At 38.7% G+C, this 20450-nt stretch overlaps 1 protein-coding gene across 4 annotated transcripts in view; it reads left to right on the top strand.

Annotated features, from left to right (window-relative positions):
- sdk2b (sidekick cell adhesion molecule 2b) overlaps positions 1-20450 on the top strand; it is a 178906-nt gene that overhangs the window by 86963 nt on the left and 71493 nt on the right. For all 4 annotated transcript variants that reach the window (XM_038296880.1, XM_038296878.1, XM_038296879.1 and 1 more), the window contains exons 24-30: positions 1121-1219; positions 1620-1814; positions 10384-10585; positions 10939-11042; positions 16213-16283; positions 16798-16927; positions 19336-19392. In XM_038296880.1, the coding sequence (XP_038152808.1) occupies positions 1121-1219; positions 1620-1814; positions 10384-10585; positions 10939-11042; positions 16213-16283; positions 16798-16927; positions 19336-19392 (858 nt within the window). The remainder of the gene's footprint in view (positions 1-1120; positions 1220-1619; positions 1815-10383; positions 10586-10938; positions 11043-16212; positions 16284-16797; positions 16928-19335; positions 19393-20450) is intronic.

Raw genomic sequence — 20450 nt, 5'->3', positions numbered from 1 at the left:
TCAGAATTCTGACTTTTTTCCCATCCTATACTGAAATAAAATAAAAAAAAAAATCAGTTAATTTTTTATTTTTTTTTAGTGGCCCTAATCCTCTTCCGTACATGTGAAATAAAACTCTTATCTGATTTTTTTTCTATATTTTGCAACTCATATTTTGCTAAATCAATTAATGTTTTTACAGGAATAATCAATGGATCATTATCTATACCAGGAAATAATATGTTTACGGCGATTAAATTTTAATTAGCGTTAATCAGTAAAAAAAAAAAAGCAATAATTTTCTTTGCGATCACTGAGTCCGGGAGCGGCCATTTTTGCCAAAATATACTAACCCCTCCCTCCTGCCATCTTCCAGCAGTGACGTCACGGTGCGTTAAGCCTAGCGCCATTCTCCCCGCTTTACAAGCTAAATCAATGGTAACTACTAGACACATCTGCAATCAACAACAATTATTGAAGATTTCCAGAGGACTTCACCATTGATATTCACCAGAGCTATAGTGAAACTGACAATGCCCACGTGCATGGCAGCTGGATGCTGGAATACATCGGGTAAAAGTGAAAAAAAAAGAGTTATTCCACCTTTCTGATTCCTGATCCTCCACGGACGGGTTGGTCGTTGGATCGCCAACTTGAAGAGGGAGGATTTGCCATCGAACTTGTGGCCGGAGAAAAAACCCGTAATATGTAGCCAACATTTGGAAGAAGAATGTTTTCAAGATGACTTGGATAATAGCGCGTTGTGACAAACACCAGATACAGCACTGGGACTTGATCAACAGCCGATACCGCACCGTGACGTCACAAACCAGTATGTGGCAGTAGTGTTCTTTGACAAACATGGATGCCTCAAGTAAAGCACATTCACATGAAAATTACTCTGAATTAAAAATACTTAGCATTAATTAAACAGTATGTAATAATTTAATATTTAAAGTAGTTTCAGAAGTTTGAATTCTGAATATGACTGGATTTTTACCTTTAACTGACAGAAAATCTTCCATGATGATAAAAGAGCACAAAATTGTTCCAGAAATCTGTGTCTCTGTGCTGACAGTTACACACCTCCACATAATATTCATATATTTAAATATATATGTTGTCTGCTGTTCTCTTTCAGTACCAGGACCTCCAGTTGGTATCCTCTTCCCTGAAGTGCGGACCACGTCTGTCCGGCTGATTTGGCAGTCGCCTGCGCAGCCGAACGGCATCATCCTTGGTTAGTAACACTCAGAATCCTTTCCTTAGAAATGTTTTTTTTCCTAAAAGTGTGGGTAATATAATGTTATAAATATTTTCTTTTGTTATAATTCTTTTGTTGACTAAACAGAAAAACCGATATCCAACAAGGGGAATTAGCTCTTTTAAATAATTGTTCAACATTGCTGAAAACGGAGCTGACCTCTCTTTGAAACGTATTATTTTTGTGTAAAACTTTGATTTGTTATAAAACTGCTGGATAATTTGATTTTGATTTAACAGTCCGTCAGATAAAATCAAGCGGCAGGCAACAGATGCTAATGGATCGTGTCATCAGGGACAGCAGCTTGTTATTATTAAAGAAAAAAAGAAGGACTAATATGTATATTAAGCTTACTTGGCCTTTTTCTTCTTCCCAGCCTACCAGATCACTTACCACCTGAACTCTACAAACAGCAACGCAGCCACAGTGGACGTCCTGAACCCAAGCACTCGCCAGTACACCGTCACCAGCCTCAAACCAGAATCTGTCTACGTGTTTCGCATCACAGCACAGACCAGGAAGGGCTGGGGCGACGCGGCCGAGGCTCTGGTGGTCACAACGGAGAAAAGAGGTAACCGAGGACTACGGGCTGCTTTCAGATTACACTGACCTAAACGATTAAGACTAAATTTACCTGATTAACCGCTAAATGTGTGGTAAATTTAATAAAAAGAAACAGTTAAAGAGCAGTTACAGATCTGTGTCTCAGCTTGTAGAAAGTTGCACTAAGCGGCCCTGAACTTTATTTTGTTGTTCCAACTGAACAGATGTGCTTAATGAAAGAGTGTCTGTGCCTTTAAGGGATTTATTAGATGTGCCCGACGCATCCAGTTATTTCCTTCAAAACATGTACGGCATTATTACACCGTTTCCTCAAAACTGTTTAGGAAATGTAAAGTTTCCTTCACACATCCCTCTTATTCCATGTATAGAAGAAAGATTTTCTATGGAAAACCCCAGAAAAAAAAAAAGAGTTAGGGAAGCTGAGTAAACTGAAATATTAAAAAAGTGAATATATTTGAGGTAAATAAATCAAAGGGGAAACTTATGTGTAGTGATTTTATCTTCAGCTGGATATTTTTCTTCCAGTTTTGAAGATTTATAAACGACATATAATGAAAATCCAGAATCCAGAAAATGACTTACGACAGGGGCGTTGCTAGGCACAAAGCTTTACTGGGGCACTGGCCCCCTAGTGCATATGCCCCTCCTTCCATACATAAATACAGACAAGCACACTGCCCCACCCTGATACATTCCTACCAAAATTACCAGTTGAGATATTAATGAGTATAAGAGCATATTTGTTTTAACAAACATGAACATTTTCAACATTGCAGCTATAAAAAATAAGACATCAACAACTTTGACAAATAAAAAGTTTCCTTATACACATTCTGACGTAATCATTAATTCCTAGGTTTTAGAGTTTTAGTTCGGGGGAAATTTTAACTCATCCTGAGCTAAGTTTACTTTTATTTTTTGAGCATTAAAGTGTACCTCCTATTTATCATTTTTGCAAAGCGGTCAATCACTTGTGACTCAGCTTAGAAAGTTCTTCCTTTTCAACTGATAAAATAGCAAGATGATGGAGCCTATCTTGTCCCATTGTGCTCCTCAGCCAAGTGTGGATCCTTCTCAACACACTGAATGACCTTTCACACCTCCAGCTGTAGACTGGGATGGTGATGGAGATCTGGATGATCTGCGTTAGTGTGGGGAACATGATGTTATCGAGCAAGTTGAAAACACACTGCATATCCTTGATGACAAGGCTTTCTTTTTTAACCAGGAAAAGCTTTCAAACCATTTTGAATTAAATGAACGTTTGTTTTACTCCAAATTTGTCCTGGGGATGGTGGGACAACTTCACTTGTGTAGGACCATCATGCTTTCCCCCTAAGTCACTAATGTCCCCTTCTTGTTTGTGGACGCTGGTTGTTGCATCCTCATCTCCTTCATGGTCCTGTCTCTCCTGTCCTTCACCTGCCTCTTGCCTGTCAGTCTCACCTCCTCCTCCCTTTCCTACTCCAGCACCTTCATTCTCATTCTCTACAGCAAACATAAAAAAACGCAAATTTATAATTATGTAAATATCTATCATATTGCTTATAACGTCCCTAATGTAACTGCTTAGCTTAAATCACTAATTCATCTCGGGCTCTTACCTCCCTCTCTCATCTTGTTTTACTGCTTCCCTGTCTCTGCTTCGTGTGAGGAATTTCCTGATATCCATCTACAAACCAATGCAGTCATTTCCAGTTAGTAGCCTATAAATAAATCATGTGGTTTCACTGGGAAAATAATAAAACTGACAGGTAAGAAACGTTACCAGAACTAAAAATGCGTCGTGGCCGCACAGTGTCCCATCCAAAACAGCTGAGAGCAGCGTGTTAATTTACCTGCAGTTCATGCAGTGACATGCGCTGACGTGGGGGCGCTAATTCATCCTCAATTTGGAGTTACCAACACACTTGCTGCGCATTTGAGTAGAAATATACGTCTCCTCCCGTTGGAATCATCTAAATTGATGCATTAAAAAAATGTAATACTGTTGCAAATATTCATGAGATTTATACTGGGGCACAGCTCATTTATACTGGGGCACGTGCCCCAGTAAATGGGGTCTGGCGACGCCGATGACTTACGATCAGGAAGACATTTTCTAAATGTTGCGGTCACATAAACATCGGACAGACTGCTGAGTTTGTCGCTCACTGAAATGATCCACAGCTGGAGGCTGATCTTTATGGTCATATTCAGGATGTGGGCTTTAATTGTCACCATCCTTGTGTTTAGCAATCCTGGAGCAACTGGACAGTTAGTCAGCAGTCAAAACTCCTTATTTCAAACTGTACTAATACATATGTTTCATTTGTAAATTGAAGGTATAGAGGACAATCTTTTATTTAATCCAGGTGGATAATCTAAATAAGTGGTCCTCCTAACTGTCAATCATTCTGGTGATATGTTTATGTAAGGCCGTTCTACATATTCATCCGGTCTGCTATGTTTTTCTGCACATGCGCGTTTTAAGGCGTATGTCTGTGGTGAGTCCCTGCTCTATATAGTGACTAAGGGATGAAAAGCAACTTTTAAACAGACCGTGCACGAGGAGAGATGGGTTTATGCCCTTGCACGCACATTTTTACTGAAGTGGAGAGTCTTTTAAAAAATTTGCGAAAATCCTCCTTTAAGTCACCTTTAAGGAGTGACAATTTGAGGGACCATGTCCTTTTCTAGTGTTGGATCATTGGTTTTTAGTTTGTACACTGGAAAAACGATCTAGTAATAAGTAAAAATTTGTTAAATTAAGTGTATTTACCCTTAATTTGAGTAGTTAAATGAGATATTTTGCCAGTGGAATGAGTATTTTTACTCTTAAAATCAGATATTTAGATAAAAGGCACTTTGAATAAGACAATGCAATTGTGTTTTCTTATTTTTAGAGTAAATTGTCTTGTTCTATTGGCAAAATGTCTCTTTTATCTCCTCAATTCAAGAGCAAATGTACTTATTTTAAGAAAAAATGACTTATCTAGATTTCAATTTTTTCCAGTGTAGTCTACACTGCAAAAACGATCTAAAAATAAGTAAAAAATATCTTAAATTAAGTGTATTCACCCTTAATTTGAGTAGGTAAAGGAGATAGTTTGCCAATGGGATGAGTAATTTTACTCTTAAAATAAGAAAATTAGATAAAATGCACCTGAAATAAGACAATGAAATTGTGTTTTCTTATTTTAAGTGTAAATTGTCTTGTTCCATTGGCAAAATGGCTCTTTTACCTACTCAATTCAAGAACAAATGCACTTATTTTAAGAAAAAAAAGACTTATCTAGATTTAGATTTTTTGCAGTGTAGTTTCCTGATGGGATCAGTTTATTTCTAGATTAAAATCATTGCTGTGGCATTTTAGATCAAATCAATACTTTATCAGAACATCTAAAAGCATGAAAGTTATTTTATTATACATGGGCAACGTGAGGTTAAAGGTTGACGAGGGGCTGAAAATAAACTAGTGAAGGAGAGATCTGATCATTCTTTGTGTGATACTGACTACACTTCCTGCTTCCTGTTTGGACCTGTTCACTTCCTGTTTGGATTAACTGAGTGTGCAGCTGTTCAGAGGATCTCCATCTGAAGTTAAGTTATTTTCTCTGTGATATCTCTGTGTCTAAGTAACTCTAACTGACTACTTTAAAACATAGCACCTTCTGCTGCACTTTTCTACTGAGCACTTGTCAGTTTCACACGGTTTTATTTCTGATAGCAAGGAGTAGCTAGCCTAGGCTAGCGCTAGCTTAGCATTGCTATGGCTTCTCTCTCTCCCTCCCTTGACTCTTTTCCAACTCTTCCTTCTTCCTCTCCTCTCTCCTGCTCTCTGTGTCAGATGTTTAGTTATTCCTCTGCCTCCTTTAGTGATAATGGGATGTGTAATAAGTGTAGTATTTTTGTAGCTTTGGAGGCGAGGGTGTCAGAGTTAGAATCCAGGCTTCAGGCTGTTGAACATCCAGGAGTTAAAGTAGGCCCCCCACGTAGCTGTCCTCCAAAAGTGCCTGAGCAGCCAGGCGATTGGGTAACTGTACGCAGAAAGCGTAGTCGTGGATCTCTGCCCACTGGTCACCACCAACCCGTTCACGTTTCTAACCGGTTTTCCCCACTCAGTGACACACCCACTGAGAAGCCCACTCTGGTGATTGGCAGCTCCATAGTCAGAAACGTGGCATTAGAGACACCAGAGACACCAGGGACCATAGTCAAATGTTTGCCGGGGGCCAGAACGGGCGACATCAAATCCTACCTGAAACTACTGGCTAAGGATAAGGTTAAATACAGTAAGATTGTTATTCACGCTGGTGGTAATGACACCCGGTTACGCCGATCGGAGGTCACTAAAATTAGTGTTGCTTCGGTGTGTAAGTTTGCCAAAAAAATGTCGGACTCCGTAATTTTCTCTGGTCCCCTCCCTGATCTGACCAGTGATGACATGTTTAGCCGCATGTCGTCATTCAACCGCTGGTTGTCTAGGTGGTGTCCTGAAAACAACGTGGGCTACATTAATAATTGGCAATCCTTTTGGGGAAAGCCTGGTCTGATTCGGAGAGACGGCATCCTTCCCACTTTGGATGGTGCAGCTCTTCTTTCTAGGAATCTGGCCACATTTATTAGTCCTCCAAAACCCTGACCACCCAGGGTGCAGACCAGGAAGCAGAGTTGTAGTTTAACACACATCTCTGCAGCTTCTCTACTGTTACCCACTCTTTACTCCATCCAGACAGTGTCTTGCCCACGACCAAAATCTAATAAATTAGCAAAGATTCCCAAAGGAGTAAATCATGATAATCTAATTAAAATCAAAATAACTCCAATTGGGGAAAAAGTTAAAACAATTAAATGCGGTCTGTTTAACATAAGATCGCTTTCCTCTAAAAGTCTACTAGTTAATGACTTGATTTGTGATAATCACATTGACTTGTTTTGCCTTACAGAAACCTGGCTGCAGCAAGAGGATTATGTGAGCATAAATGAGGCAACTCCTTCAAGCTATTTAAATTTTCACATCCCCAGAAGTTCTGGGCGAGGAGGAGGAGTAGCAACAATCTTCCAGTCTGACTTACTGATTACTCCCAAAACAATTAATACCTACAACTCTTTTGAACATTTAACCCTTAATTTCCCTGATCCAAATTTCAAGGCAAGAAAATCTCTTCTTTTTGTAACTTTGTATCGTCCACCAGGTCCTTACTCTGAATTTTTAGATGAGTTTTCAGAGTTCCTTTCTGATTTGGTATTAAATACTGACAGGGTCATCATAGTGGGAGATTTTAACATCCATGCTGACATTGAAGGCGATAGCTTAAGAGCAGCCTTTAATGCTATCTTAGACACTGTTGGCTTTGTTCAAAATGTGAATAGTCCCACGCATTCTCATCTTCATACTTTGGATCTTGTGCTGACATACGGCATAGAATGTGAAGAAATAACAGTATGTCCTCACAACCCTGTCCTCTCTGACCACTTTCTAATAACCTTCAGGATTACTTTAACAGAGTTCTCCTCCCCCAAAAGAAGGTTCAATTTTAGTAGATCTTTATCAGATAGTGCAGTTAAAAATTTTAAAGAATCTGCTTCACTTTCTCTCTCCTCTGTGTCACTGAGCAGTGCTGCAGAGTGCAAAAGCTTAGCTTATTCCCCTTCACAGGTTGATGATTTTGTTGATGGGGTTGCTAGTTCTCTGCGTATTGCCTTAGACAACGCAGCTCCTTTGAAAATGAAAACCGTTAAAAATAGAAAGCTTGCTCCTTGGTTTAATGCAGAGCTGCGTACTTTGAAGCAAAATGCTAGGAAACTGGAGAGAAAATATCGCTCCACAGGCCTGCGAGAGTCCTTCCTAGTCTGGAAAAATGGTTTACTGCTGTATAAGAGGACCCTTTGTAAAGCAAGAGCAGCATACTTCTCCTCATTAATAGAGGAGAATAAGAATAATCCTAGATTTCTTTTTAATACAGTTGCCAAACTCACCCAGAGCCATAGCTCTGTTGAACCGTCCATTCCACCTGCTCTTAGCAGCAATGATTTTATGGGATTCTTTATAAATAAGATTGATCTTATTAAAAATAAGATCATAAGCACTCCTCTATCCGCGATTGTACCTGAGGTAGTCATGGAATCTGAACCGGGTTTAGACTGCTTTGATCCAGTTGAACTCTCTGAATTAGCAAAATTATTGTCTTCATCTAAGCCTTCAACTTGTATGTTAGATCCAGTTCCAACCAGGTTATTTAAGGAGGTATTCCCTTTGATCTCCTCCTCCATTTTAGATGTGATTAATCTATCTCTGTTACAGGGATATGTACCTAAAGCTTTTAAGGTTGCTGTAATTAAACCTCTGCTTAAGAAACCGTCTCTTGACCCAGATGACTTGGTCAATTATAGACCTATATCCAATCTTCCTTTCTTATCCAAAATTCTTGAGAAAGTAGTTGCCAAACAAGTTTGCGATCACTTACACCATAATGAACTTTTTGAAGAGTTTCAGTCTGGCTTTAGAGCTCATCATAGCACTGAAACAGCTCTGGTGAAAGTCACTAATGATATTCTCATGGCCTCAGATAATGGACTTGTATCTGTGCTCGTCCTGTTGGATCTTAGTGCTGCATTTGATACAGTTGACCATAATATTCTTTTAGAAAGACTTGAATATTTTGTTGGAATTAAAGGAACAGCACTAGACTGGTTTAAATCTTATCTATCTGATCGAATTCAGTTTGTTCATGTTAATGATAGATCTTCAACACGCTCAAAGGTTACCTGTGGAGTACCACAGGGATCAGTGCTAGGACCAATTCTCTTTACTTTATACATGCTCCCAATTGGTAGAATTATTAGACAGCATGGGATTAATTTCCACTGTTATGCTGATGATACCCAGCTATATCTGTCTATAAATCCAGATGAAGCTAACCCATTACATAGATTACAGGCATGTCTTGAAGACATAAAAACCTGGATGACTCTTAACTTTCTGCTTCTGAATGCAGATAAAACAGAAGTTATAGTCTTTGGACCAGAGTCTCTGAAAAAGAAACTGATTAGCCAGTCACTTCATTTGGATGGGATTAAACTGATTTCAGATAATAAAGTAAAAAATCTTGGTGTTATTTTTGATCAGGACCTGTCATTTAAATCCCATATCAAAGAGGTTTCTAGAATTTCCTTCTTTCATCTGAGGAACATTGCAAAAATTAGAAATATCCTGTCCAGGGGTGATGCTGAGAAACTAGTCCATGCATTTGTTACTTCAAGGCTGGACTATTGTAATTCTTTACTATCAGGAAGTCCACAAACTGTAGTTAAAAGCCTTCAGCTGATCCAAAATGCTGCAGCCAGGGTTCTGATGAAAATTAAAAAGAGAGATCATATCTCGCCTATCCTGGCTTCTCTTCATTGGCTTCCTGTTAAATCAAGAATAGAATTTAAAATCCTCCTTCTCACATATAAAGCCTTAAATGGCCAAGCACCATCTTATATCAGAGATCTGATTGTTCCTTATGTTCCTAACAGAGCACTTCGCTCTCAATCTGCAGGTTTACTAGTGGTTCCTAGAATTTCTAAAAGTAGAATGGGAGGCAGATCTTTTAGTTATCAGGCTCCTCTCCTGTGGAACCAACTACCAGTTTTAGTCCGTGAGGCAGACACCCTGTCTACTTTTAAGGCTAGGCTTAAAACTTTCCTTTTTGATAAAGCTTATAGTTAGGGTGGCTCAGGTTATCCTGAGCTATCTCTATAGTTATGCTGCTATAGGCTTAGACTTTTGGAGGACATAGGGACCCCCATTTCATCATTCTGCTTCATTCTCTCTCTGTTCTCCTATTCTGCAGAATCTGTTAGTTCAATCTCTAACCTTCTGCTCTCTCTGCTTTTCCTCAGAGTAGCTTTGCCTCGTCTGTTCCTGTTTGGCTGTGACGTCATCCTGGAAAGAAACATCAGCTGTGCTGCTTCCATCAACACCCTTGTTTATAGATGTTGGAGATCGGCCTGTTTTCCAGTGTGGTCCTGTTTCTCTGGCCGTGACTGAGTGGATGTGCTCTCTTCGTCCTCTGGCATGGGAGCTGCCTTGGAGCTCGTCTCCCTGGCTGTGTGTTTCCTGGACGGGGCCGCCTTTTACAGCTGCTTTTTGTATCTCTGTTTCTGTCTCCTTGAACCCCAGTCGGCCTCGGCAGATGGCCGCTCACACTGAGCCTGGTTCTGCTGGAGGTTTCTTCCTGTTAAAAGGGAGTTTTTCCTCTCCACTGTCGCTACAAGCATGCTTAGTGTGGGGGATTGTATTTGAGTCAATGAGTCAATGCAATCAACTGGTTTTCCTTAGATAGAAAACTTTGTATCAATTTGACTGTATGATCTGGTTGAACTGTAAAGTGCCTTGAGATGACATGTGTTGTGAATATGGCGCTATATAAATAAACTGAATTGAATTGAATTGAATCTGTCAAGATCCTGTTTTAGCACAAATAAAGAAGATGACACAGCGAATCCTTTCCAAAGAATTGATTTTTTTACCCTATTACTGTAAATGGACTTGAAAATGCCCCATGGAAAAATGTCCACACCTCAGTTTCTGCCTCTGGTGGTTTCAGCTCGTCCCCAGCCCACCAGCCGCCCCATCGTTCCTCAGAAGGATGTCCAGGCCCGTCAGGTGCTGCTCTCCTGGGAGCCGGGCAGCGATGGGCTCTCCCCAGTGCGTTACTACACCGTGCAGCAGAAGGAGCTGCCCCAGAACAACTGGACGGTGCACTCCGCCTCCGTCAACCACGAGGCTACGTCCTACATTGTGTCCGGGTAGAGATCGATTCTCAGATTCCAACTTCTAATTAAAGACCTTCCCTGAAATTAGTTTTTCTTTCTGTTCTGTTTGCATGGAAATACTTTAAACATCTGTCTTCTGAAAATCTGCTCGTGTTCCTTCAGCTTTACAACAGATTGCAGATCAAATCCAATTACACTGTGAAGCAAAACAGTTTTAATCACCTTGACAATTTGAAATATGATATTGTGTTTGAGCTTTCTTTCATTTTTGCTTAAATTAAGGCTCATTATGTGTTTGTTTTTGCTTGGTGAAGCTGTTTCTCAGGAAAATGTGCTGTAATTTCTGACTACAGACTGATCCACTTCCTGTTGCTTCTCCTTTTCAGGCTGAAACCCTTTACTTCCTATCAGTTCAGAGTAAAAGCTACCAACGACATAGGGGACAGTGAGTACAGTGAGGAGAGTGAAGCTATCACAACTCTACAGGATGGTGAGACATAAATTCATTATGTTTGTTGTGTTTAAATATCAGTGGATTTAGCTATTTATCAAGTTATAAGTTTAGCAGAATTTTTCCATTGTTGGCTAATAAAGAGATTTTCTATTCTATTCTAAATTCGATGTGTCACTGAAAGTGAAAATGGGTCCAACAACCAGCAGCCTCAAATATTCATAAATGTTTTATTCTAAAGTCACGAGCTAAAAAGAACATAGGCAAGGCAAGGCAAGGCAAGGCAAATTTATTTGTATAGCACAATTCAGTACAAAGACAATGCAAAGTGCTTTACATGATTAAAATATAGGAAAATAAAACAGAATCAAAGCAAGTAGGAAAAAAATAAAAAAAAATCAAATAAAAAATGCAGAAACAAAAAAGAATATTCTATCTATCTAGATTAGATAGATTACTATTAATGTTGCGCCAATTCCATTTTTTGGTAGCCTCGTGAGACCATCCTGATCTCGTGAGCTTTCAAGATTTCACTCGCTAATCAGTCTAGAAACTCTCCGTTAAAGAAAATTTGGAGCCGTTCACCAAACGAACGTCCAATCAGCGTTGGCTTTGAGGCGGGTTGAGGTGTGACGCAACGAGAAACGCGACAGTTCTGTCTAAAGAACATGGCGGCTTCAGCCGATGAAACTAGCGTTATGGAGCAGGTTTTATCGAAATTACAGAGTATTTCTTCACTGAAAGAAGAGCAAAACACTGCTCTGGAGGCTTTTCTCAGAGGAAAAGATGTTTTTGCTCTTCTCCCGACTGGTTTCGGCAAGAGTTTGATCTATCAATTGGCTCCTCTTCGTCGTCGCTCTGTTAGTACGTCATATGCTTCGTTGATCTGATTGGTTTATTTGGCAGGTCTATCACCAACATAGGCCAATCAGCTAACCAGTATTTTCGCCCCTTCCCAAAATTGCATCTACGGAAGGTTTCTAGATGGATGTGCGGAGCAAATCCATCTGGCGGAGTCAGGTTAATTTTTTGGCCCCGATACCGATACCCGATACCTGGCTGTGCAGTATCGGCCGATACAGATACCATCTGTTTGAAATTGATTTGTGTATATGTGAGGAACTGCATACTGCTTGGATTTACAATAATTGCCATCATGGCTTTATAAAGTTGCTGCCTACCTTTGTGAAGCAAGAAAAGGACTAAAACAAAGTGAATCCAGTAGAACTTTTTATTGCCTACCTGGAATGGGGGACAATAGCAGAAGAAACTTTTGGTTCTCAAATTGGTATCGGTGCCCTTTTTGTTGGTACTCGCCGATACCGATACTACAATATTAGTGTTTGATCGGGTCCCCTCCCGATACTGGTATCGATGCAACACTTTTAGTTAGCTGTTTTTAGGGTTGTCACGATTCTAAACTTTTCAACTTGATACCGATACTAAGGAAATTATTCGATACTCGATACCATTTTCGATACCACAAGAATAAAAACTCCAAATTTCAACAGAAATATTTTGATTAATAATTAAAATACAATAAATAAATACAATAAACAATAAGAACAATATTTTGAGGTTGTATGCTGTGCAGAGTATTAAGCGAGCTTGATAAAACACTTACAAAATTAAAATTAGGTTTTCCTTACTTGGCTATGCTTTGCACACATAACAATGACACTAGCCAAACCGGTTAAGAAACAAAAATAATTCTCAGCAGCTGCACCTGTTACAAAAAAAAAAGTCTGAAACTGAAAAGTGCACAGCATTATTCAATCACACAGTGTTCAGAAAGTGCATTTTCCTCTATTCTGCACTTTAGCTGAATGACTGTTTAGGTGCCACTGGTGGTGGCACTGTATCGATACTTTTGAAAATGAGTATTGTATCCGGAAACAACGTTTCAGTATCAATACTTTTTTGGGTATCGATACTTTTGACAACCCTAGCTGTTTTTATATTTGACATGACCGTTTTTTGTGGAATTATAGAAAAAAAAGAGCAATATGCAAGACAAAAGGTCCACCCAGGTCCACAGTAGTGATACAGTAGCAAAGTCTTCAGCTCAAATATGTATTCATAAAAGTGAAGATTTATTTTTTCAGTTATTCTGTCAGATGGAGACAATCAGAAGAGTTGCTTTCCAAGAACATGGAAACCTCCAACTTAATTAAAGCATTTACAGCTCTCTGTGGTGTGCCCAGTTTGCCGGTAGTTATAGCAGCGGGGAGGGATCTCTTGTGGCAAAATTAAAAACAGTATGAAAACACAAAAGATCTGGCAGCATTTATGTCCATTTCTGCTAATGTTCTGCCCAGCATTAGTAAATCTATCTATACATGGAGATGTCAATACTTTCCTTAGAAATGTCTTGTCAGAATCGCATCATTTATGCCACTGGTTTACTATCTGAAAAGTTTTCCTTCATTCCACATGGATGATCCACATGGATGTTGGCTCTCAGTGCATTTCTATTGAATCCCAGATCCTTTGATCAGACAGCTGATCCAGAATGCTGCTGCCAGCGTCCTCACTAGAACTAAGACAGTAGAGAACATCAGCCTAGTTCTAAAGTGCTTCCACTTTAACCTTTTTCTGTTGGTCTATAAATGATTGAATGCTTTAGCTTCAAAATACAAAATACATTACATACTGTTTGTAGATGAATCAACAGCCAGACCTTTCAGGTCTACTGCATCAAATCCAGAACCAGAACCAAACATTTAAAACTGGTAAGACGTTCTTATTCTCTACTAATCTACCAAACTCTACTAAACTCAATAGTTTTAAATCTATATTTAAATCATAATTGTTTAGAGCAGCTTTTGACTGTGAAATCTAAACATTATTAGCTAAGTTTAAAGTCTAACTTTCTTGTTTTCTTATCAATCATAATATTATGAATTGCTTTGTTATCCTTTTAATTTCAGTTCTTTATAATTTCTTGAAATTCTTCATATTAGGTGTGCCATGATTTTTATACAATGCTATGTTGTAAGCATTTGTTTTATTTAATCTCTCGGATTTACAAGTCTGATGTTTACGGAGCCCACTAGGGGACATGGGGATTTTTTTTTTCTTTTGCGTTCCCTCGCAAAAGTATTGCGTTACCTCGCAAAATTTTGCATTACCTCGCAAAACCTTTTGCGTGAGAACGCAAAACCTTACTTCTGTAAAGTTAGAAAGATATTCACAGATTCAGACTTCCGGGATCAATAACTCTCGTTGTTGAAACACAAATGGCGCCTCTTTCATGTCCTGATAGCACGGACTACGTATTACAAGAATCAAAAAGCGCTATTTTCGAGAAAAACGAGCAATTCTCCAAGCTGGATGTATTACATTGATCTCTATGCACAGGCAACGGCCAGGCGAGTGGTTAGGGACCGTCTGCAAATGGTAATACAACAGCAAAACGTTTCAAATAAAAATCAATAACTCCACTGCCATAAAGTGCAGAGACTCCAAAATCACCACACACACCAAGGGGCTCTTGGTGATCGCACTACAACAGCTGGTTTGGAAAAATAAACCTTTTTTTTAAGAATTTTTTCGTTATTATTAAGCATTAATCATCCTATTTTAATCAATAGCTCTGTGATTATACAGTGCGTGGGAACGCAAAACTTTCGCAAAAGGTTTTGCGAGGTAACGCAATACTTTTGCGAGGGAACGCAAAAGAAAAAAAAAATTCCCCATGTCCCCTAGGGGGCTCCGTAGATGTTAGACACCTGTGGGTGTGTAAAACAGAGGAAAATAAAAAGAATGTTCTGAATCACAGTGAATCTATTATATTAAATTGGGTACAATTATAGTTTTGAGGAAGGTCATGTTGGTTCGAATTATACTTTTATCAGCTGTAATCAGGATTTAAATCCTGTAGTTTTTTTTTTTTTTTTACACCATTATCTACAAAACAGCAAACAGAGGAAGAAGATCCTGAAGGGGAAAATAAGAAAACAGAATAGCGTTGTTTAATTTCAAGTGCATAATATCTAATTATCTTATTTATCAGAGTAAAAATACTCATTCCATTGGCAAACTATCTCATTTACCTACTCAAATTAAGGGTAAATACACTTAATTTAGGACATTTTTACTTATTTCTAGATCATTTTTCCAGTGTTTACACAGGAAAAAAATCTAAATATAAATAAGTCATGTTTTCGTTAAAAAAAGCGAATTTTTTCTTCAATTAAGGAGGTAAGTGAGATTCTTTTCCAATGGAATAAGACAATTTACATTTAAAATGAGAACAAAATTACATTGTTATTAATTAAACTGCATATTATCTACACTGCAAAAAATCTAAATCTAGATAAGTCATTTTTTTCTTAAAATAAGTGCATTTGTTCTTGAATTGAGGAGGTAAAAGAAACATCTTGCCAATGGAACAAGGTAATTTACACTTAAAATAAGAAAACACAATTGCATTGTCTTATTTCAAGTTCATATTATCTAATTATCTTATTTTAAGTGTAAAAATACTCATTCCATTGGCAAACTATCTCATTTACCTACTCAAATTAAGAGTGAATGCACTTAATTTAAGAAAATTTTACTTATTTCTAGATCATTTTTGCAGTGTAATTATCTTATTTTAAGAGTAAAATATCTAATTCCATTGGCAGATTATCTTATTTACCTACTCAAATTAAGGCTAAATACACTTAATTTAAGAAATGTCTTCTTATTTCTAGATTGTGTTTGCAGTGTAATACTTTTATCAATATTATATTTAAGTTAATTCCTTCCATACATCAGAAGCACAGGACATAAGTGACATAAGCTTATTGATGGTTTCCTTTTAGATTAACCAGAGAGGTAGACAGAAGAGTCGAAAAAGATAGAATTAGTTCTATTTCAGTTTTAGTCGCTCAATGTTTGCATGAATTAGTCCTTTTGCCATGATTTGGACCCTGCTGGCAAAAGCAGAGGTTGATTAATGTGTGCGCCATCTGTGGTTCCTGGAGACAGGGGAGCCGTCTTTAAATCTGGGCTAAACAATAGCCACCAGCTAAAGAAATGTATCTCTCCTGATCGTCTCTCCCTGCCATTTGTAACTCGGCGGTCAATCCTTCTCCTGCGTTGTCTCCCCTGTGTGTGTTTACTCTCCCTGAATGGCACAGCTTGTGGACAGATTTAGCTGGCTGAATAGTGCGCATTTTCAAGTCAATTTAGCTAATCTATCTCGCTTTTATTGCCTCAGCGCCAGACGAAGCGCCGACAATCCTCTCTGTCACGCCGCACACAACCACGTCGGTGCTGATCCGCTGGCAGGTGAGAGCAGACAGCAGAACAGATTCTGCTTGGTTTGTTTTTTTTTTTTTCTCCTCTCGTTGGCTGCAGAGGCCATTTAAGTCTGAGAAAGTTAACTCTAATAAGAGAGCATGAGAGTTGAAAGCCTGTTCTTACAGAATCCAGACTGTTTTACTGTGTGATATAAAAACACCCCTCCTCCTTGGCTGAATTAACGGCTCATACAGCGGGAAACAGGAGGCACGCAGACAGTTTTACTTTTATGAACCCTTGTAGAGATTATGAGGATAGAATGATGTTTGTTTATCTCTCTTCCTTTCCCTCTGGGCTCGTTCTCTCATGTTCAGCCAAGGGGGATTTCACTGCATTACTTAACATGTGGATAAGTGCTCCGTCTTCGAGGAGAGGTTTTTCCCCATCTTTCTCTATCCTAAAAAGCTAATCCCTTAGAGACATACATCATGTGTTGATTAAGGTATATTTCCCTGTAAAATCAGCTGTTTATGCAGTAACTTCTTTTTTTTTCTTCCCTTAGCCACCTCCTGAGGAGAAGATCAATGGAATTTTACTGGGATTTCGGATTCGCTACCGTGAGCTGCTGTATGACCGTCTCCGAAACTACATTCACACACTGAACAGCCTGTCCTCATGGGCCGAGCTGAACGGTGAGGAGAAACATGTGTTCAGCTAAAGAAATGGCTCCCTGCTTTTAACTCAGAGGTCATACATGTCAGGAGGCAAAAACTGACATCAGATTTTATCCCGTCTGGATTTATTGAAAATAAACGCAACGTAAGTTAAAAAAAAACTGTGAAAAACAGGGGAGCAGCAGCAGATTTATAACCCTTTTTAGCATCAATAACTCTCCGTAACTGGTTTGTGTCACAAGCCTTCGTATTGTTGAATCATTTTTCTCCACTCTTCTTTCATATATTTCTGATTGCAGTTTGCAGACATTTGTTTTCATGCCACTTTTTTTAAAATCCCACCACACACTGGAAAAACGATCTAGAAATAAGTAAAAAAATGTCTTAAATTAATTTTTTTTTGCCTTAATTTGAGTAGGTAAATGAGATAGTTTGCCAATGGGATTAGCATGTTTACTCTTAAAATAAGATAATTAGATAATATTCACTTGAAATAAGACAAAGCAACTGTGTTTTTTCATGTATATCTGTTTGAGCATGTGCAGGACAGATCGTGCTTCCGGGACGGATCGAGTAGTGACACTGGGTTCAAACCCCACCTGTGATCCTTTGCTGCATGTCCTCCCCCTCTCTCATTCCCCCTTTCCTGTTAGCCTACTGTCAAAAAAACGAGCCACACTGGAAAAAATCGAAATCTAGATAAGTCATTTTTTCTTAAAATAAGTACATTTGTCCTTGAATTGAGGAGGTAAAAGAGACATTTTGCCAATGGAACAAAATAATTTACACTTAAAATAAGAAAACACAATTGCATCGTCTCATTTCCAGTGCATTTTATCTAATTATCTTATTTTAAGAGTAAATCTACTCATTCCATTGGCAAAATATCTCATTTACTGACTCAAATTAAGGATAAATACACTTAGTTTAAGAAATTTTACATATTTCTACATCATTTTTCCAGTGCACTAGTGCCGTTACAAAAAAAAAAAATAACACACTTTCCTAGCCATGCCTTTCAGCCAGTAGCTGGTTGTGATTATGAACTGTGTTGGTTTTCTTTAAACATGTTTCTTTTCATTTTGTGTAAAACATATTCTGCTATTTTTCATACTCTTTTGTCAAAAGGACATTGTTCCAAACTCTCTTTGGTTCATTCATGTCAACTTTGCAAACCTAACTTAAAGAGAAACTCTTTCTCACTCCTTTCAGTCAAACAGTTATTTTTCAACCTTAACTTTTAGCATGCTAACTGGGACCAGTACAACCTTGGATGGATTTTGTTTTATTACTTTTTCTGGGCACCAGTGGTAGAAAAAGCAGTGGTGTTATACCCTTTCCCATTATGAGAGGAGCAACAATTACTTGTCTAGGATTTCTTTATACAGTAGTAGCCATTCAAAATTGGCCCACTTTGCTTGATGGTCCTTGGCTGGTCCCCTACAATTCCTTTTTAAACATCAATCTTTGTACTAAAATATTCTTTCTGTCATGATTTGTGGACATTAAGATCTAAAGAGAAGCATCATCTCCTGGTCAGACCCTGTAATTCAGTGAAAGCCTGGAGTAAGAGTAAAAAATGCACGCCCAGGAGAAGACCAGTGGCTGGAAGTTGGATGGGATTTGGCTGGAAGTTGCAGGAGAGTAGGCTGCCTTTCGGCTGGCATTTAATTGGGAAGGGCCATTTTTAATGCCTGCTACTGTACCTTTATAATTTAGCACCATCTTAACCTTGATTCTACTGCTCTTTTTTCAAAGGAACAACGTGCCAAAAACATTTGCTTTATTATTTAAGAAGCATTGGGGTTAGTTTTACATGCTAAGCATCATGGGTTCATTGATGATATGATGAGGATATCTTAGGTTCAATTTTCATACGTTACTATCCTTAAAATAAAATACATGTTTCATACTCTAAGGATTGAATAGAAGAGACCCTCTGCAACAAAAATGATAAAAAAAACAACCAAGAATAGAGAGAAACCGAAATGAGTTTTAAAAAGGTGAAGTCTCCACACTTCAATTATAAGACTCTGTCTTGGCTGATTATTTCTATGTCAGCAGCACCATTATTTCCATTAGAGGGAAACTGTCACACAGGCCCATTCTGTTGCTGTCGTATCCCCAATGGTCTTGACACTTCACAGCAAAACATTTCATCTTGTGATCAGCGCTCATAAGCTGCAGGCTGTTATTAGGTTTACTCAGGAGCCACTCTGTTTCCACCGCTCTGTGCAACGTAGCCTGTAATTTGACGCTTGTTGAGTCATTCTGGGGCTAATTTACAGCCATGATCTCAAGGATTGTTTAGGTTGGGTTTCATGAAAACAGCACTGGTCTCCTCAGCGGTGAAAGCGCTTGGAATTGTAATGAATGCATGTCTTCATAAACCTGTTTATTTTAAATGTTTCTCTTTCTTTCCTCAGCCCCCTACACCATCCGGAACCTCAGCGATCCGACTCTCAGTCAGTACGAGCTTGACAGTAAGTTTGTGTCTAACAAGAATTTACTTTCATGTAAAAAACTAAGAAAAATCAAGTCTTCTGTTGAAGAAGTAATTCGGTTTTCAATTCAGTTTATTTCTATAGCGCCAATTCATTACACACGTCATCTGAAAGCACTTACCAGTTCAACCAGATCATCCAGTCAAATTGATTTAAAGTTTTCTATCTAAGGAAAATCAGTTGATTGCATCGACTTATTGAATCGAAGGCAATCCCTCACACTAAGCATGCTTGTAGCGACAGTGGAGAGGAAAAACTCCCTTTGAACAGGAAGAAACCTCCAGCAGAACCAGGCTCAGTGTGAGCGGCCATCTGCTGAGGCCCACTGGGGTTCAAGGAGACAGAAGCAGACATAGAAAAAGAAGCATAGATAGAATAAAACTTATAAACGTAACATTTAACAAATGGAGGAGCTGGCCGAAGTGGCTGGGGAGAGGGACGTCTGGGCCTCCCTACTGAAGCTGCTACACCCGTGGTGGATTTAAAAAATGTTTTAAATCAGGCAAATGGAGAATCCATTGACAAGTATGCCGCTCCCAAGAAATATCCACTCCCCTTTTTCACAGATCAAAGACTGTTTTACTCTGTTATCTCTTTATTTGGTAAGGCGTTAGCTACATGCTGAACTTCTCCCAGGCAGCGAGTGGAGCTGTCCCACTCGCCCTCTCTCTTTCCTATTGTTTGCCATCCAATCGTTAGGTCTGCGAATGCTAATGTTTAGCATTACAAATATCCACCCTGCCTCTAATCACTATTGTGTCATTTCATAGTTTAAAAGAATAACCTCAAAGTTCAGGTTACACAAATAGAAATGAACTAGCTCACGTTCATAGTTCACTTTTTCAAAAATGAACAGGTTCACAGACCTATAAATGAACCAGTTGGAGTTCATTTGGTAAATAAAGCCACAATCCTTCACATATTCCCCCTTTAAATGTGTAATTGATAATATATAGAAAGAAATGGAAAATACAGGATGCAGTCAAGGTATACTGGATGTGCAGTGAAGCCTTTATTTAGTTAAATTACACAGAACT

This window comes from Cyprinodon tularosa, unplaced genomic scaffold (genome assembly GCF_016077235.1).
Source record: "Cyprinodon tularosa strain WSP-4 unplaced genomic scaffold, ASM1607723v1 ctg38, whole genome shotgun sequence".
Lineage (NCBI taxonomy): Eukaryota > Metazoa > Chordata > Actinopteri > Cyprinodontiformes > Cyprinodontidae > Cyprinodon > Cyprinodon tularosa.
Note: the sequence above shows the minus strand (reverse complement) of the source record. Positions and strands in the feature narration are given on the sequence as shown.